At 43.7% G+C, this 17981-nt stretch overlaps 1 protein-coding gene across 1 annotated transcript; it reads right to left on the reverse strand.

Moving 5' to 3' along the window:
- Positions 1–159: 159 nt before the first annotated feature.
- On the reverse strand, positions 160–15024 carry hspa12b (heat shock protein 12B). Its single transcript, XM_061066244.1, has 14 exons — positions 14710–15024; positions 13113–13176; positions 12638–12720; positions 11919–12043; positions 11644–11830; positions 11212–11316; positions 10607–10723; positions 8714–8891; positions 5220–5306; positions 3883–3987; positions 3544–3802; positions 3289–3392; positions 2406–2596; positions 160–2329 (listed from the first exon to the last, which is right to left on the reverse strand). The coding sequence occupies exons 2-14, from the start codon at positions 13156–13158 to the stop codon at positions 1856–1858; spliced, it is 2061 nt and encodes a 686-aa protein (XP_060922227.1). The 5' UTR covers positions 13159–13176; positions 14710–15024; the 3' UTR covers positions 160–1855.
- Between the last annotated feature and the right edge of the window lie 2957 nt (positions 15025–17981).

Below are 17981 nucleotides of genomic sequence, written 5' to 3' on the forward strand. Positions count from 1 at the left end.
GTGGTCAGGTTTGTGGAGAAGGGAGATGCAAACTAGTTAGTACTAAAGGATTAAAAATTAACCATTTTGTGCTATTTAATGGTGCTCAGAAGGTGCTACAGCAGAAACCTCTTTAAATGCAAAGTGGGGCACATTTTCTATGATGGTTCATAAGTTTTGTTTTACTTTATTCATAACCATGGATACAGTTTATTAAAGCATACACAATATATAGAGGTCATTTTCTGTCTTAGACTTGACAGGCAGATGTCTTCAGATCTGAAAAATAGAAACAGACCAAAACATCCATATAGTTCTTCCACTTACAGCTGCATTAACCAATAACTGCACTGGAACTGAATTTACTAAGTGCAATAAGAACGCTGATCTTTACTACCCCTGCTAATTCAGATTCGAGTGCTGTATAAAGAGGAAACTTATAAACATGATCGGGATGTTCACACAGTACAATGCATTCACAAAGAATTTCGATAGATTTTTTTGCAGTTTTATGCAAAAATTATTTATATTTAAAAAAGGGATGAACGGAATTATCACAATGACAAGTGTTCAGACTCAATGAAACTTGAAATGTAGCTGAGTCCTCCGGGGCTACATTCAGCTGGTTGGACATAATTTGGAAAGACACACCTCACAGCTGTAAAAGCACATCAGAGCTCGGGATCAGCCACAGGGACCATCTGTCCTTTGCTATCTCTGTTACTCATAATTAAAAAAAATACACTTTATTTTTACTATTATTACAAAATCCGGCCGTCAAACTTGGAAGGGTGTGAATTTCATAATGGAGGAGCCCTGTGCTTGGTATCGTGTGTTGTGGAAATGACAGATCAGGTCAATGTGACATTCCAGTTTTTCTTTATAATAATGATTCAATACTATTCACTTTAACACTGTGTGGTATTGAATGTGGATCGATTACATTATCCCTTTTCCACTTAACTTTTGCACAAGGCTGCAACAACAAAAAAAGTGTGTCAGTGTTGTGTTTGCAGCTTGATCGATCCCTTCAGTGACCAAAAAATAATCAAAAAACACAGCTCTAATATGCTCGTTTGGAGGTTTTGAAACAATAAAAATATCTTTAAACAACCGATGGAAGGTTACCAGGAGCGATCAGATCAACCCAAGTACAGTATGTTCAGCCTCACACATACAGGGTCACACCTGTCAGACATGCATGTGAAATTGCAAATTAAATATTTATTTTTAATACCCTGTTTGCGACACGTCCTTCCTTCTTCATGACTTCTGACAATTTCTGTTTTCCAAGATTTTCAACTTGTAATTCAATATTTTCACCACTAAGTGGTGCACAATCACAATTATGCCAAAGAGACAAAGCTGCAGCTTAGGTAGTGGCATCAAAATCTCATATATTTTCGTATAGAAATAGGATTTAAATGAGGTATTATTTAGTGTATGAGAGAAAAGGCAGTTTACGTTAACGTTTATTTAATACGTATATGAGTGAGTGTCACTCCAGGTAGATTATTCATTCGGATGAGTTTCTCCAGGTAACTGATTAATAAACGTCCACAGAGGCTGAAGTTCTCACGCAGGTTGGATAATCTCACAGTACCTCACCTGTTCGTCTCTCCTGAGGCCAGAGGGCAGACATTTTGGTTTTTAGAGAGCACGTCACTGTTGAGTTCAAAATTCATTCTTGTTAAGTTCATGATGTTTGTTCTGCTCTAGTGGTTAAATGAAAAGCCTAAATGTCATGAGTTTCTAGTGCGAATCCAAAGGTCCTCGCCCTCCCACAATATCCGGGGCCCACTCCCAAAGTACCGCTTTTTCTAAAATTATCATCCTTGAAATCAGCTACTTCCTTGTCTCCACTTCCTGCTCCTCCTCAGTTAGACAGGAAGTCTATGGAGGCCCGCACGGAGCGGTTCGACATGACGTCGGCGGCCGTCACTTTGATTTCCGTGTCCCCAAACTGCATGGTCGCTCTGATCTCCCTCCTCTCCTGGCCTCCTCCCCCTGCTCCCCCCACTGCGCCCGGCAGTGGCAGCGGCTCCGGTAGGTCTAAAGTGATGGTGCCACATTTCCTGACGCCGGGGTCTGAGATGTACGTGATGTCGTCTATGGCGCTGCAGTAGATGTTGATGATGATCTTGCGTTGGCCCAGGCGAGCGGGCGTGTAGCTGCGCCGCACGACCTCGCCCAGAGCCACCGACTGGTCAAGGCAGACGAAGCGGTCGAAGATGTCGGTGCACCACTCGCGGCCGTCCTTGATAAGGAGTTTATCTCGAGGGTGGCGGCCCTCCACGAACCGGTTCAACACGCCGACGCCGTAGGTCAAGGGGCATCGACGCACTCGGACCTGGGATAGAGATGGTCGTTAGAACGTGTGTTTACAGAGCTACTTCCACATTGATAGGTTTTACCAGAGCTCTCACCACAGTGGGATCCAGCCCAAAGAGCACGGCGCCCTTCAGTATGGTCAGGCCAACGTCATGGGGGATGATGATGCGGCACTTCCGCCCAAAAGCCTTCTGGATTGCTTTCTGCAGCATTGGCGACTCGGCGAAACCTCCAACGAGGAAGAGGAAACGCACGCCGTGTACCTCCGGCTTCACCATCAGCTCCTCTGTCAGGGGGACAGGGCAGGAGGAATATCTTCAAAATAAGATCAACTCATTGGACGGCGATGGTGTAAGTGAATGAGAAGCAAGAGTCGTGGTGCAGGAACTGTACGATGAGTTTGGATGTTTCTCGGGGGAACATGGATTTATGCTTTTATTGGATGGGCTACACTTTAAGCTTAAAGCTGCACTAGTCAAACTTTTAATTAATGGATCAAATCACTGCATGGAAGGAATCTCTCATAGTGATGGGGCTGAATCCACATAAGATAACCTTATTCACCTTAACCCTAAAGCGATTGTCCGACTTGAGTTCTTTGAGTTCACTGTTTAGGTTTAAGGTCCACAGCTGTAACTTGGTACATTCTAAACATACTTCACCCATTGGTTTGTGAGTTGCCAAGTCTCAAGCTTTGGCATTTGGTAGACCTTTTTCTCATAGACCTATATAGAAACCAGTGAAGTCGCCCTCTGCTGTTCAGAGAAGACAGGCACTTCTTCATTAGCTTCCCTTTGCCGACCTATGGTCTTTGTCCATTTTTATAAACAAGTCTATGGTTCATTCTCTCATTAACTTCACTTTCAGCAGCAGCAGGTCGATATCTTCAGCATCATAAGTGCAGCTTTAAGTGGGATAAACGTGTCACACATCCATTTCTGCTGACATTCTTTAATTGTTTGTCCGTGTGTCTCTCACCAATGTGTTTGACAATGTTGACAATAGTGGGCTGGAAGAGCTCATTCATGGCCTCCTGGGTCAGTCGCAGCATCCCCTGGGACGACCACTTCACTATGTTCATACTGAAATACACACACACACACACACACACACACACGCAATAGAGAAAGACAAATGCACAAAATCACTCCGGTGTTTGAACTGTTGGCAGATTCCCCTCACCTGGACTCAGAACACATTCTTATCTCAAACACAAACACACACCACACTCACTTGCTCCTCCTCAGCGCGGCCTCCACACTCTGCCCTCGGTGCCTCTTGTAGAAATCTATGAAAGAAAAGGGCAGCGAGATGTTGAGGGCGTTGGCCCTGCCCGGCGCCGCCGTCCGCTTCCTCGCCTCGAATGCGATGGTGAGGTCCACCCAGGCGGCCGGACGCTTGGCCTTGAAGCTCTGGATGAAGTCCTCCCCAAAGATCTGGCACAGCATGGCCTCGAAGGCCAGGTCCACACCGACGGCCCCGTACGGACCGCCTGGGAGAGAGAGGAGAGCATTGGAAACTGCTGGAAGTGCGGTGGTTTTTGTGTTTTAGTAGATTGCAGAGAAAGGTCACCTGAGGCCTTGTAGAGCTCTTTGAGTGTTCCCTGTGGCTGCTCGATCTGATGGACGGTCAGGTCGACTGTTCCTCCTCCACAGTCTGCAACAATGTACCTGTCGCCTACACACAGACAACACAAACAAACAGATTTATTTCAGAAAATCTGTTCTTCTTGATTTGGATCATCAGTTTCAATCCACTGTAGGATAATGTTGCCTCACGTTTGTGGAATGCTTCCAGTGTGTGCGTTTTCCCCCTGGAATTCTCCAACCAGTGGACACCCAAACATAAACAACCTTCAGGCGTGTGTGATTGCTGTGCTCCCTCTGAGTGTGTGTGTGTGTTTGGTGTGATATGATCAGCAGTGAGGGCGGGCTGCTTTACCCTGGTACGGCCGACCACGCCCGGAAGACAAGAGGGCTTAAATTCTTCGTACGCGAGTGAGAGAGAAAAAGCAAGAATGAAAAAATGGAAAAAAATCAGGGATGGATGATAGAAGAAAATAGAGGAGAGAAGGAGGAATAAAACAGGATTTGGATTCCTTCGGTTTATTTACAGAGGAGAGGCGGAGAGCCCCATGGGTTTGGTTCTTCCTGTGTGTGTGTGTTGTGTGTGTGTGTATGTGTGTGTGCGCATGTGTGTGTGTGTGTGTGTGTGTGTGTGTGTGTGTGTGTGTGTGTGTGTGTGTGTGTGTGTGTGTGTGTGTGTGTGTGTGTGTGTGTGTGTGTGTGTGTGTGTGTGTGTGGACAGGAAAGGGAGCAGAAAAGGTCAGCAGGGACACACCGTTCCTTGGATTTTTGCCTGTGTGAATCCAGCAAATTAGACAGCTGTATTTGGTTGTGTATAGAAAGTGAATTATTATATGATAGTATAGTTTTTTTCCTGCAGATTTTTAGATACGTTCTCAGAATCATGACTTCATTCTCATGATGTCTGCACCCCCTTTTTTCCATTATGACTCTATTTCCCCTACAGGAAGCCTCAAGAGCTTTTTTCCTTTAGCTTTAGAGGACTTTTAAAACCAATTTTTCCATTAATTATTTTTAAGTTGAATTATTATGTAAAATAAATCATTTTAATAATTTAATTGCAAAGTTTTATTATGAATGCTATTTTATAAAATTAGAAACCATCCTGAACTCAATAAGAACACAATAACTGGAGTAGAGAGAGGAGGTGATGCATAGGAGGATGAGGGTCAGCAGAAATATGAGAGTAGATGTGTCTTCTGGTCATAGTCAGCCTGCTGGGGTTAAAGGTCAAAACCATCAGTCAGTCCCTACGGCATGTGGGGTCTTTTTGTCTAAGATACACACACACACACACACAGACACACACACACATGGCCTTACCAGTCTGCAGCTCCGACCACAGCTCTCCGGTTCCGCTCTCCACCAGGAAGGTCCTGCTGTGTCTGGATCGCCTCAGCTGCTCCCTCGCTGTAACGCACACACACACACACACACACACGCACACGCACACACGCACACATACACAAAAGGTGAAATTTGACTCACAATTTGGGACCACAATACTGCAGCTCCACTCCATGAATACTTGCACACAGACTGGTTCCAAATCTTGTCAAAAGGACAAGATGACAACACCCTCGACATCTCAGCTAAATCTTTTACAACAGGAGGAAGTGGTGATACGTCGTCCATCTTTATGCACAGCTTATGGTGTTAAATGTAAAAGTTTAATGGTAAAGTCGTCACTTGAGGACAAGCTTGTTTGTGCCGCCCCCCTGTGGCCCAGAAAATCAGCCGTTGGAGCTTTAATGCTCAAACATGAGATTGAGATCTCCTGGAAAGAGAATCACGTAGCTTGACAGAAAAAAAAATGTCTGCTTAGACTGAAACATTTCATTTTCACATCACATTCTTTGTTTTTCTGTATAAACATTGTAGCATCAGACACTGAAGCTTGTTTTTAACTTAATATTCAACACAGACAAAAGAGGAACATCATAATTTTCCCCCTAATGAAGATATATGGCTATGATTTTAAACCTTACTAGCCTAGAAAGGTTTAAACAGATGTAAGAATCCAGCAGTTCATGACATTTTATGTGGATTAATATATAAAAAGTATCTCAATCCAAGTTAAACAAGAAAAGATCTACAACAACAGTCATTATGTTTTCACGTGACAGGAGCAATTAGTTGGAAATGAGGAACACGCTCACTTTCCGGCATTGAATCTGTTCTCTACTGGCAGGTTGTAGATGTGGACAGAGGCCAAACGAAAGCAGAACACACTCAAACACATGTGACAGAGACGCAGAATAACCTGACAGCCTGTTTGACAGAGCAGATGCATAGAAACGCCTCCGTACATGCAAGTGAAAGCACCAAATGAGACGTAATGGTTCTATTATGTGGAGTAATCAGAGATCAAAGACGTGAGAGGAGAAGGGAGGAAATAAAAAAAAAACCTGTGTGTTTGCTGGTTTCACAGTGTGGAGTGAAGTGTTTGTGTAGTGTAGGTTATAATGGTTTTTGCTGCATTCCCTCAAACCCCATGAGAACGAACGAAAGAACGGAAGAACAGATTGACTGTAAAGACAAAAAACGTAACCCATAAACCCTTCATGATGTAAGAGGTAATGTGTGTGTGTGTGTGCGTGCATGTGTGTACAATGTAAATAAAGCTGAACAAAGAACATCACAATCGTACATGCTTTGATTTCATCCGTGTGTTTGTGTGTGTGTGCAGGGTTGACGAATGGAACAAAAGTCTGGAAACCATTTACATGAAACAACAGAAAAGAGAGAAAGTGTGTGTGTGTCTCAGTGTGTGATTTGCTTAATGACTCCCCAATGCTATCTTTGGAGGAGAAATGAGGTGGAAGAAAAAGCTAAAGATAGTAAAAACCATGACGGTGATGCCAAGTGTGTGAGACATGTCTGCGAGAGTGTGTCTGCCTGCGTGAGCCTGCACGTGTGTGTGTGTGTGTGTGTGTTAATGTCTTTATGTGTGTTTGCAGTCTCCTTGATAAGTGAACAAAGGGGCAAAAGAAAAGAAAAGTTGGGGTAATAACGGTAATACGATCTAAAACAAAATAAGACATTATATTTCACAAGAAGCAAAACATAGTTTGAGGGAGAGAGAGAGAGAGAGAGAGAGAGAGAGAGAGAGAGAGAGAGAGAGAGAGAGAGAGAGAGAGAGAGAGAGAGAGAGAGGGAAAAGAAAAAACAATGAAAGAGAGTGGAGGAGAGAGAGAATGACAGGCCAGAAGGGGGTGAGATCATAGTCTCACTGCACCTTGTTCCAATTACAATATCCTGTGTTCAGTGTGGGTCTCTTTGCATGTGAATGTCTTTGTGTGTGTGTGTGTGTGTGTGTGTGTGTGTGTGTGTGTGTGTGTGTGTGTGTGTGTGTGTGTGTGTGTGTGTTACTGGCTGCATATGTATAAGTGGTTCTGTGCAGGGGATTTTTGGACGGCATGTTCACCACTGAATTATGCATCGGTCTCCTTCTCTCCCAGCCTCCAGTCCCTCTTTGTTCCTCAGCTGCACTTTCCTGCAGCTGAATTGTTTCTCTGCAGCTTCAGTGAACACTCACAACAATATGTCTGACCCTTTCTTTTGAAGCTTTTGTCGTAAAAAAGATTTGCACTCACTTTTTAGATTCATGAACCCAAGAGCTGTAAGATGAAGGAGTTGCTCTAAGTCTTGTTATGGATTTTCTATTTGAAAAGTATCTTCATTAACCCACAGGGAGTTATCATCAGACTTTGCAGTTCTATGGAAATCTTGATTGTCTTTAGCATAATTATTAACATATTTTGGTTTCTGACTCTAACCAGCATCAGCAATGAGTTGCCTCTGCAACACCTCTGCAGTATTTCGAGCACATTGAAAACTGAGGCCCTCTCTCACCTCGATATTTTCGACCTGGGTGAGTGTCCTGCAGAAAGACTCGACCCAGGAGTGAGTGACGATTATATCCATTGCAACAAAAGCCAGATGTTAGTAGGTTTTCTGGAACAGTTGAAAAGGGGCTTCAGATTTCCCAGGGAACAATTCATGGGTCTCGATAAGTGTGTGTAGTTCGATGCGACTTGATTGAATTTTAGGGTTTAGGCCATGGTTGAGGTCTGCAAAAATGTCTAGCTTTATTCTGTATCTGCTAAATGTGAAAAACACAACCTTTGCTAAGGCATTCCCATTGAAAGGTGTATATAGTGATAATATGTCATTATTGTTTTGACAGCCAAGTGGTTTTTACAGTCCAAAAACATCTGGTGAGAAAATACATGCCCGTACTGCCATGATACAGAAAAAGTGACACATAAAAAGGTATAATTGTATCTGATGACGTCAGAGTCAAAGTTTCTTCCCCCACAGTATTAGGTTAATTGAATAGTTTCCCTCGTAAATATTAAACCTCCGAGGCTCGTTACTGAAATACAGAATGTTTCTCCTTCATGTGAATTCAAGGGTCTGTTTCAAAACTGTTCTCCTCCTCTTTCTCCCACTGTTCATGTTTCCACCCCCCCTCCTCATTCTTTAGTATTTTTATAGTCTGCTCAACATGACACATTTGGCCTGTCCAAAGTCGTCTGGCTCACACACACACACACGCACACGCACACGCACACACACACACACACACACACACACACACACACACACACACACACACACACACACACACACACACACACACACACGAGCACAAGCACAAGCACAAGCACAAGCACAAAACCACAACCCCCAAGTTAAACCAAACAACAACATTTCCAGGAACACACTGTGGTTTCATGATTATGCTAATGACAAAGTACACAAGAAGACACACACACACACACATACACACACAAACTCTCTCTCTTCTCTACCTTGTCTGAAGCTGGAGTCGAAGGCCCTCGACCCGTCCAAATCGAGGCCGTTCGTGATTGGCTGCAGGCTGAGGTCAAGCACCTGGTGGAGGCGGAGCTTACGGCAGTAAATGGAAGCAGCCTCCGGTTCCAGAGCGATGAGGAGCTGCTCCGGACAGTCGGGGGACACCAGGCCAGCCTGTGGGGGGGACAAGAGAGACACCGAGAGAGAAACTGAGAGAACTGAACAAGAGAGAAACGAGTCCGACATATTGGAAAATGCCTCCATCATGCTACTTGCAATGTTTGTAATTATTGTTTGGGGGCAAGTTTCAAGTCCTAAAGGTTAAGTTCAAGACACAGGTATTCAAAACCAAACTACAAGTCAGCTGCAAGTCTCTGAACCACGTCAACTGCTCCCTGGTCCCTCAAGTTCACAACTCACAAGATGCCGCTCAGTCATGAAAAGACACAAAACAACTGGAAGAAAAGCTGAAGACATCTCTGCTCTGTCTGTACTGTTTGACTGACTGGAATCCATCCATCCCTTATCTATACCATTTATACTCTGAGGGACAATTTGGATGTCCCTGGGCAAACTGGGATCCGTACCTGCAACCAACTTGCTGCGGGGTGTAAAGGTGTAAAGCTCAATGAAAATCTATATATAGAACAATATAAAACGTAAGAAACAGCGGCTAAAAGTTATGTAGAAAGTAAAAACAAGAGGACAGAAAAGGACTCCTGGAGTTAAACACACACACGCCGAAGGACAGCTGTACAACATAAACATATGGAGGAGCATATACACAGGGTTAAAGGTGGAGCAGGGAGAGAAGCTGCTGATGTGAACAGAGGAGAGGAGAGGAGAGGAGAGGAGAGGAGAGGAGAGGAGAGGAGAGGAGAGGAGAGGAGAGGAGAGGAGAGGAGAGGAGAGGAGAGGAGAGGAGAGGAGAGGAGAGGAGAGGAGAGGAGAGGAGAGGAGAGGAGGTACATGAGCATTCGTTTTTGATGTATTGGGAGTAAATTTGAGTGGCTGGAACGATGTGTATGTGTGTGTGTGTGTGTGTGTGTGTGTGTGTGTGTGTGTGTGTGTGTGTGTGTGTGTGTGTGTGTGTGTGTGTGTGTGTGTGTGTGTGTGTGTGTGTGTGTGTGTGTGTATGCGTGCAGGGCGGGGGTCTGGACTCAGCTTCCTGTGTTTGTACGCCGGTCTCCCTCATTGTTCGCCTCCTGATGACATCAGCAGCAGGAAGTACACACACCCACGACGGCATCAAGCCAGGAGCCAGCTCAGGGCGTGTGTGTGTGTGTGTGTGTGCATACATATCTAGTGTGCATGTGAAAGCATGTATGCATTACACTATAACAGCATGAACCGGTGTGAGTGAATGGCAGACGGCTGATAACGGTTACGTGCAGCAAAAGAGAACAGGCACGACATTAAGAGTCAAAGGTTGGGTCCAGTCTTTCCCATGAACGGTTACATACACACTGCACAGTGGGACTCACAATCACAGACACACACGTCGGCCCATTCTCATTGATGTGTCTTATGATAGGACCCCCTGCATTCGTGTGTATGATGCACACACTTCCTACAAGTCAATGTTATATGTGCAGGACATCAAGGAGGGATGTGTGTGTGTGTGTGTGTGTGTGTGTGTGTGTGTGTCTGTGATGTGTGTAGTAAGTGATCTTCCATGGGAACCTAGATCAGACAACCTTTATCTTGGGCTTGATACACTACCCCCACACACACACAAAAATCAAGTAATTTTTTATGATGTAGACCTTGAGATAAATTCTTTATCAAACATAGAAAATAAAGATTCTTTCATGTCAGTTGTAATTGCCTGTGCCTATCTATGTAAAGTATCTGTCAATGTGTGTGTGTGTGAGTGTGTGTTTTAGTACCAGGTATGCGGCCTCTCTCATGAACTGTTTGGCAGGTTGTCTCCACACCGCTGGCACCGTGATCACCCATCTGATGTCCTCTCCCTCCAGCACTGATGAAGACTGGTCTTTCACCTCCTACAACAAACACACACCAACCGAAACATGTATTTCTAGTAAAACGTTAAAGCAAAGACACTAGAGCCAAACAGATCCTTGATTTAATCCAGCTTCTTCTTACTGTATATATTGTTGTTTTGTTTTTATGTACAGTGGCAATTTCAAATATTTCCAATATATGCAACTGTTCAGTTTACTAAGAGGTCTGATTGTTATTTATGTGCACCAACCACACCAAAGCAATTTCCTGTATGTGAATATATACTTGGCAATTAAAAGAATTCTGATTCTGATTCTGATTCTGAACTTCTGTTTCATTTCACTACTGAAGCTGCCTCAAAATTGCCAAAAGCATCTACTGTGTATATCGATTATAAAACAATGGTTTGAAGACGTTTTTTTGGCTGGTTTAAAATCAGCTCAAAACCAAAGTAAATACGTGGGCATACACATACTGTATACAAACTGTACATAACCATACTCATTGAGCCGAGCTTTAAACTGACCTTCAGAGCATGTTCCCTGAAGAAGCGCAGGGCGTGAGCGAACACCTCGATGGCCCTGACCTTACGTCCGTTGACCGCATCCAGCTCTGTCTCCATGGTGAGGTCCTGCATCAAACACACACACGACTGCTGTAGCACTACGGCAAGAAGACATCCACTCCTTGATGCTTAGAGAGAAACTTAACAGCAGATAAACCTTTTATTTTTAATGTTTTTTACTTCTGATTTTACTGCTGCGATGTAAAAGTGAACTCGCTGTTCTGTGTCGTTACAAGTACAAGATACTTTTTTATCCAGGCGGCAAAACAGTAGTTTTTAACATGGTTAAGTTGGTTACGTTACTTTTCTATTTTGAGGGTTAATATTTTCTGCAAATTAAAAGCTTTTTGTCACTTTTACTGTTTCTTTTTCCCTTTAATTTCCTTGTCTTACACTTGTGCTGTGGATCTTCATTTTAAATTTATCAAAGTAGAGCCAGTGCCGGGCCTCTTCTGGGTCCAGGTCGTGGTAGAAGTCCCTCGCCGCGAACCCAAAACTGTGGAACCGCAATTCAGGAGTCAGCAGCAAACACGTCGGGCTCTTTTGATTGGCCACCCCGGGGTCGCCGCCCTCCCAGCGCCTGCACAGATTGGAGGAAAAAAATCTGTTGAGAAAAGAAAGTACAGTAGAAGAGGATAGAAATGAAGAGAATGCCCACAGAGTCTTACTTCATCATGTGAATGGCGTCTGAATCCTTTGTGAAGCTGAAAGCATAACCGCTGGAGGTCGTGCCGAAATCGATCGCCACGACGACGGAGAACTGGCAGGCCATCCTGGGTCTGACCTCCACCCTCTGAGAGGAGAAGAAGCAGATAGAATAAGGGACATTTGTGTATATTTAACGGAACTCCTTTTAATCTCTTATTTTTTTATTTTTCACTTCATGTCATACATTTAAATAATCCAGATCTTCAAAATTGTAATATTCACATAAAAAAAGTACATATTCTCATATACTCTTAAGACAAAAGCAGAATCATGAAAAGAGAAAAAGAAGTTTAAAAGCACGGCCATGGAACTAAATCTTCATTTTTGTGGAACTAATTTTTACTTTTCCTATTCTCTCACCGTGTGAGTGTGCATGTATTTCTTTCCCACAGACTGTAGCCTTCAACAGAGCACTGGTTTCAAGTCTACACTTCACTCTCAACTGTGAGTGTAAGTGCTATTATAAACCACTAATAACAAGTTGAAGTGGAAGTCGGTTTACAAGTCATGTTTAAGAGCTCTATATTAAGAAAAATAAGGAGGAAGAGGAAAGGGTGTGTATCTGTGGTGAATGCGTGTGTGTGTGTGTGTGTGTGTGTGTGTGTGTGTGTGTGTGTGTGTGTGTGTGTGTGTGTGTGTGTGTGTGTGTGTGTGAGTGTGTGTGTGTGTGTTAACTTACTGGTGAGGCTGAGGGTGTGAGGGGTGTGATGCTGCAGTCGATTCTCGCCGTGGCAGGCGACGAAGGGGCCGATAAATCCTCACCTAGAAATGAATTAAGAACCATTATTGGACAGTCATCAACTACTGATACTAGCCTGTACCCATGTAGACAACACCTTCTTTTTAACTGTGGAGATTAAACAAACTTGACCTGAGGTGCTCCAGATGTGTGATTGAATATTTGAACTGGAATGAGTGGAATGTGACTAGAATCTGATGTGAGCATTTTTAAGTGGGAGAGGGACACGGGAAGGTCAGCGTGTCCACACAAAGATAACGAATGAGGAGTGAGCCATTTTAACCAGGATGCCGAATTAATTTTGTGTGTGTGTGTGTGTGTGTGTGTGTGTGTGTGTGTGTGTGTGTGTGTGTGTGTGTGTGTGTGTGTGTGTGTGTGTGTGCGTGTGTGTGCATATGTACAGTGTGTGTCTCACCCGGGATCTGCAGGCTGTTTGTGTCTGGCTGCACCACGTCAGCCATCTTTACAGGAGCCAGGGTCTGCAGAGCAACACCAACATAATGCAGATATGATAATTGATACAGAAAACCTTCATGGTGCTGTCGATGTAAATATAAAGTGTTTAAATATATAGGGTAGAGAAACAACAATTTGTACAATTTAGATGAAACCCACTCAAGAAAACATCAATATGCTTATTGTATATTTCTGCCAATAGATCCCTTTCACCTAACTCTTACACACTGAATCTTTAAATATCATCAATATTTCAACTTCAAGACATTCATTTCAACCAATAACAATCACATTATATGGCACATATACAGAAGTGACGAAATAGAGAATGTGATATCCAAGCAATTAGAGGAGTTAATAAAATACTATCAATATATAAATATAAATATCAATATTTGGAGATAAATTAATTGTTGCAAGAAAATAAACATAGCATACCAGTAAGCGAACAGACATTAATCAGCCAAGCAGGGGAAGTGAATAAGACACACCCCAACAACAGCAACAGTAACTGTAGGTCACTGGTGGTTTGCAATGGGAAGTTCATTTTTTAAATATTTATATTTACTTGTACAGTATTTTACTGATATATGACACACACAGCAAAAAGTAAGAGCCACTTAGGTAAATAGATACATTTTAAGGTAAAGACGTTTTTGGAAATTTGGTCAAGTTTAGGTAAGAAGTAAAAGAATTAAAGGTTATAGTCTCCAGGAAATCAATGTAATGTCCTCTGAAGTCATGGAGACACAACTGTGCGTGTGTGTGTGTTTGTGTGTGTGTGTGTGTGTGTGTGTGTGTGTGTGTGTGTGTGTGTAGTGAATTGCATTGCGGGTATCATTGGATCACAGAGTCGTGATCTGAGCCAGAAGCAAACTGAACAGATGAGTGCAATGAAACAAGGTTGTGTTTGTTTAAATCTGATTGTGTGTGTGTGTGTGTGAGAGAGAGAGACAGAGAGAGACCATAAGTCTGTTTGACATCCTTGTCTTCCGTACATGCACGCAACATATGTGTGCGTTCCTTCAAGCATATGCCTAAAACATCTGAATATATCGTGTGCTTGTGCATGTTTCCAGCCGCCGTCCTTGCACTTTGATGATAAAACCAGAAGATGAAGCTCCACATCTCCTTCACATTCTTTCTTCTCTCTCCTTCTCTCTGCTTTTACCCTCTCATCCCCCTCATCTCTTTGAACCCTTCGTTTAAAGAAACCCCCATCGCCCTGCAGTCTCTACCTTTGTCTCCCTCTCTCAGGCGCACGACCGGAGTTTTGCAGGGGATCAGCAGAACAAGCAGCTCAAACTCCCCCGAGATGTTTCATTAGGCACAGACTGTGCAACACGCTCCACTTGTACGCACCATTAACAATGGAGCCCTGTCACTTTCAAGTATGTGGAGAAGTTTTGTGCACATTAGATTTACTTTTGCACATTTGTACAAAGGGACAATTCAAAAGACTGCAGGCAATACAAGTGACACTAGAATAAGAGCGAGCAATATCCAATACAAAGCAATACTTTTAAGTGCATTTCCTTCTTTTAATGTTAACTCACCTCTTTGGAAGCAGTTGCAACACTATGCCCTTTTCCCTTGTATGCTTCTCAAAAAGTGTGTCCCAAACTCTTGCAGTTTGAAGTTTGGAATCTGGATCCAGGGAAGAGATGAAAAGGAAAAAAGGACGAGTGGTAGGGATACCAAAGGATGCTTTGTTGTTGAAAATGTGAGACGTCTCAGCTCACTTGCAGGCAGATCTCCCCAAATTGGAAGTTCTGAAGCAGAGGGATGATCACGATGAGAAGAGATGAGCTGCAGCCTCGAGGAAGGAAATAATGCTCCTCTGGTTTTTCTGGGTAAAAGTCCTTGTTTTTGCTAATGGAGTTTGATATGGAGCTCTGCCTCCATGCAGCCAAGCGCACACGTCTCTGCGCTCCAAACAGGAATGTCAGAGAAAAATGGTGACACACACACACACAAACCAGTTGCATTAGAGGGAGGGCTGTGGCAGCGTATGGGGGGATGCTGGGGATTTACCTCACTGGGATATTGCTGTGTGTATGAGAGTGGAGTAATCTTGAGTGTGTCCCGTTTAAGTCATCTTGCCCCCTCTTTCCCCTCCCTCCGTCCCCCTCCCTGCATATCTATCCTTCCTCTGTTTAATTGGCTCTTCCTATCTTCCTCCATGCCTCTCCTTTCATCTCGTCCTCTCTTTTTAAAAGCTTAATTTTCTGTCTTTGTCTGAGAGTTATTTCACGCTGCCCTTTACACCTTTGCACAAGATTAATGCGTGACATTCTAACTTTGGAGACAAAGGCAGGAAACGACCAGGTGTTTGGGTCAAACTGACACAGATATGATCACACAGAGGGGAAGACGACAGGTGACTCACTCCACGTGTGTCCGTTTATAGTTTAAAAGAGTGAACATGTCCGCTCATATGCGACCACTTGATATGTCGACTGGAAACGGGGAGGGGGATAAACTAGCCTGGCTTCATCTAGCCTTTAAAACAAGATGTAAGACATCAGCAACTCAGCCCTGGAGATCTTGGCCAGAAAGCAAATATGTGTTTTTACTAAAATGTCATACTATGTTTCCTTAATGAGAATCATATTAAACCTGAAAGCGTAGATAAATGCGTTTGCTGCGCTCTCTCCTGATGTCGGAAAAGTGTTTTCTTATGTTCCGAGTGTGTCCATTGGTGTGTGTGGATCTTGGAGTCGGCATCAACACTGCAGGGATCTGATTTCTCCCCCACTAGAGCAGTGATTGAAAGCATACATTAACCCCCAGTGCTGGTAACACACACACACACACACACACACACACACACACACACACACACACACACACACACACACACACACACACACACACATGCACACAAGTTAACTGGCCCCACTCCCAATGGGCAAAGGAAGTCAGACCTCTTGAGTGTATAGAAAAAGGGCCCCTGGTATATACACACGTCCACATACACTCAGTCTCCTTGTCCTGTCAGATTTCCAAATCAAATTAGTGTGTGTGTCTACGTGTGTGTGTGTGTGTGTGTGTGTGTGTGTGTGTGTGTGTGTGTGTGTGTGTGTGTGTGTGTGTGTGTGTGTGTGTGTGTCTGGAAGCCATTACCTGGCATGTCTCCCCTTGCTGCCCCAAAACCAAGAGGCCCCATATGGATCCTGCCATCACCTCTCTGTCTTTTTCATTCTCCCCCTTTCTTTCTCTTTAATGGCTTGTTTATTATTCTCGTACATCCGTCCCTCTTCCCTCTTTTACGAGCAATTCTTCCTTCTATTCTCTTCTGCACGTTTGATTTGACACCTTGCCTGCACTGCCCGCTATCGGTGTATTTTTCTCTGTCACCTCAGATAGACCAAATAATGACCCCTGACCAGGACCGCTGCCGAGACGCAACCTCGCCCTCCTCCTCAGAGGTCCAGACGCAGGAAGCCTGATGAAGGAAGTGATGGAGTCAGGTGACAGGAAGGAACCCCTGGGCTGCATTCCTCTCATGAATTCCACATTATCTCTCGGACCTCGAGCAACGGAAACACACACATGCACACAAACACACGCCCGCGCACACACACACACACACACAGTGCAGGAGTCACTGTTCTTCCTCCAGCTCCTCTAAATAGCTGCAGCCTGAGAGAGAACCTGATGCTAGAAGAATGATATGCTACTCTGTCACTGAGGATGTTCTTGTTTATAGCTTTTCCTCAGGGTAACCATTAATATATATATGACCAACTGTTGTGGAGTCATCTTTATGTGCGGAATGAGTTTTGTGATTGACAGAACCATCTCAGCTCAGTGTCTGCACCAGTCTGGAGGTTTTCACCACATCACATTGTCTTCAGCAGAAGATGGAGTTTGTCATGGAGCTAAAAACATGGAGCCTTTCATCCATGTTGGCTCAAATTTCCTTCACAAATTTTTTGGGTAGCAGTTGAAGACTCGGGGTCAATCCGTCTTGATTCGTAGACGCAGCAAGGATGAGAAGTCCAAAAGCTGTTCGTAAAAACAAAAAGCAAATAAATTAATCTTGAGTCAACCAAGCATGATGTGTCCAGCTTGAGATTTATGATCCCTTGTGCATATAAAGAACTGACAGATGTTGTGCACATTTCATTTTCTGCAATCAGTCAATAATCTTATACTGCATTAGTTTAGTAACAGTTATACAACTGCTCCTACAATAAATCTCCTTGTACAAATATTGCGTGACTTTTATTTCCACCATTTTTCAAGCAAACAAGAGGCCCAGAGTCTGAACATGTGAGGGCCACACTGTAAAAAATACCACACAAGTGGGAACCATTAAAGGTTGAAATGTCTGCATGTACCGTGTGACCTGTTGTTTTCTTAAACGTTTCTGGAACAAACGTGTAGCCAGGATATATTCCATATCTTGCTGAGCGTTGACAGCACCTCAGTTGCGACTGTTAACACGACCTCGAACTATGAGCACTTGGACTGTGCAGGAGTTTGTGCGGAAAATAATAAAGGCAACATTGTACCTTTGAATCCGTATGTGTATGTTAATGCGACACTTCCTGTTCCTGTGCACGTGAGAGTGTCCCTCAGTGTGTACATATTCATGTGAAATGTGAGTGTGTGTGAGAGTGTGTGTGTTATATCGGACAAACTCACTCGTGTAGCCTGGGGTGGGGACCCAGGGCCACAGGAAGGGCTGGGGTAGAAGATACACATACGCACACACACAGAGACACATTCACAGACACACATAGGTTTGTGTGCAGCTATTCTTATTAGGAATTTGCATTGACTTTGCATTCGTTACCTAACCAAAACTTTACTGTAAAGT

This window comes from Limanda limanda, chromosome 22 (genome assembly GCF_963576545.1).
Source record: "Limanda limanda chromosome 22, fLimLim1.1, whole genome shotgun sequence".
NCBI lineage: Eukaryota > Metazoa > Chordata > Actinopteri > Pleuronectiformes > Pleuronectidae > Limanda > Limanda limanda.

What these genes read in the sequence shown, in the direction of transcription:
- hspa12b (XM_061066244.1), bottom strand. Translation starts at nt 13,158, where the DNA reads ATGGCTGACGTGGTGCAGCCAGACACAAACAGCCTGCAGATCCCGG. An exon ending in CGACTCCAGCTTCAGACAAG is followed by an intron (nt 5,307 to 8,713) that starts GTAGAGAAGAGA and finishes TGTGCGTTACAG; the next exon opens with CGAGGGAGCAGCTGAGGCGA. An exon ending in CAACATTGTCAAACACATTG is followed by an intron (nt 2,597 to 3,288) that starts GTGAGAGACACA and finishes TCCCCCTGACAG; the next exon opens with AGGAGCTGATGGTGAAGCCG.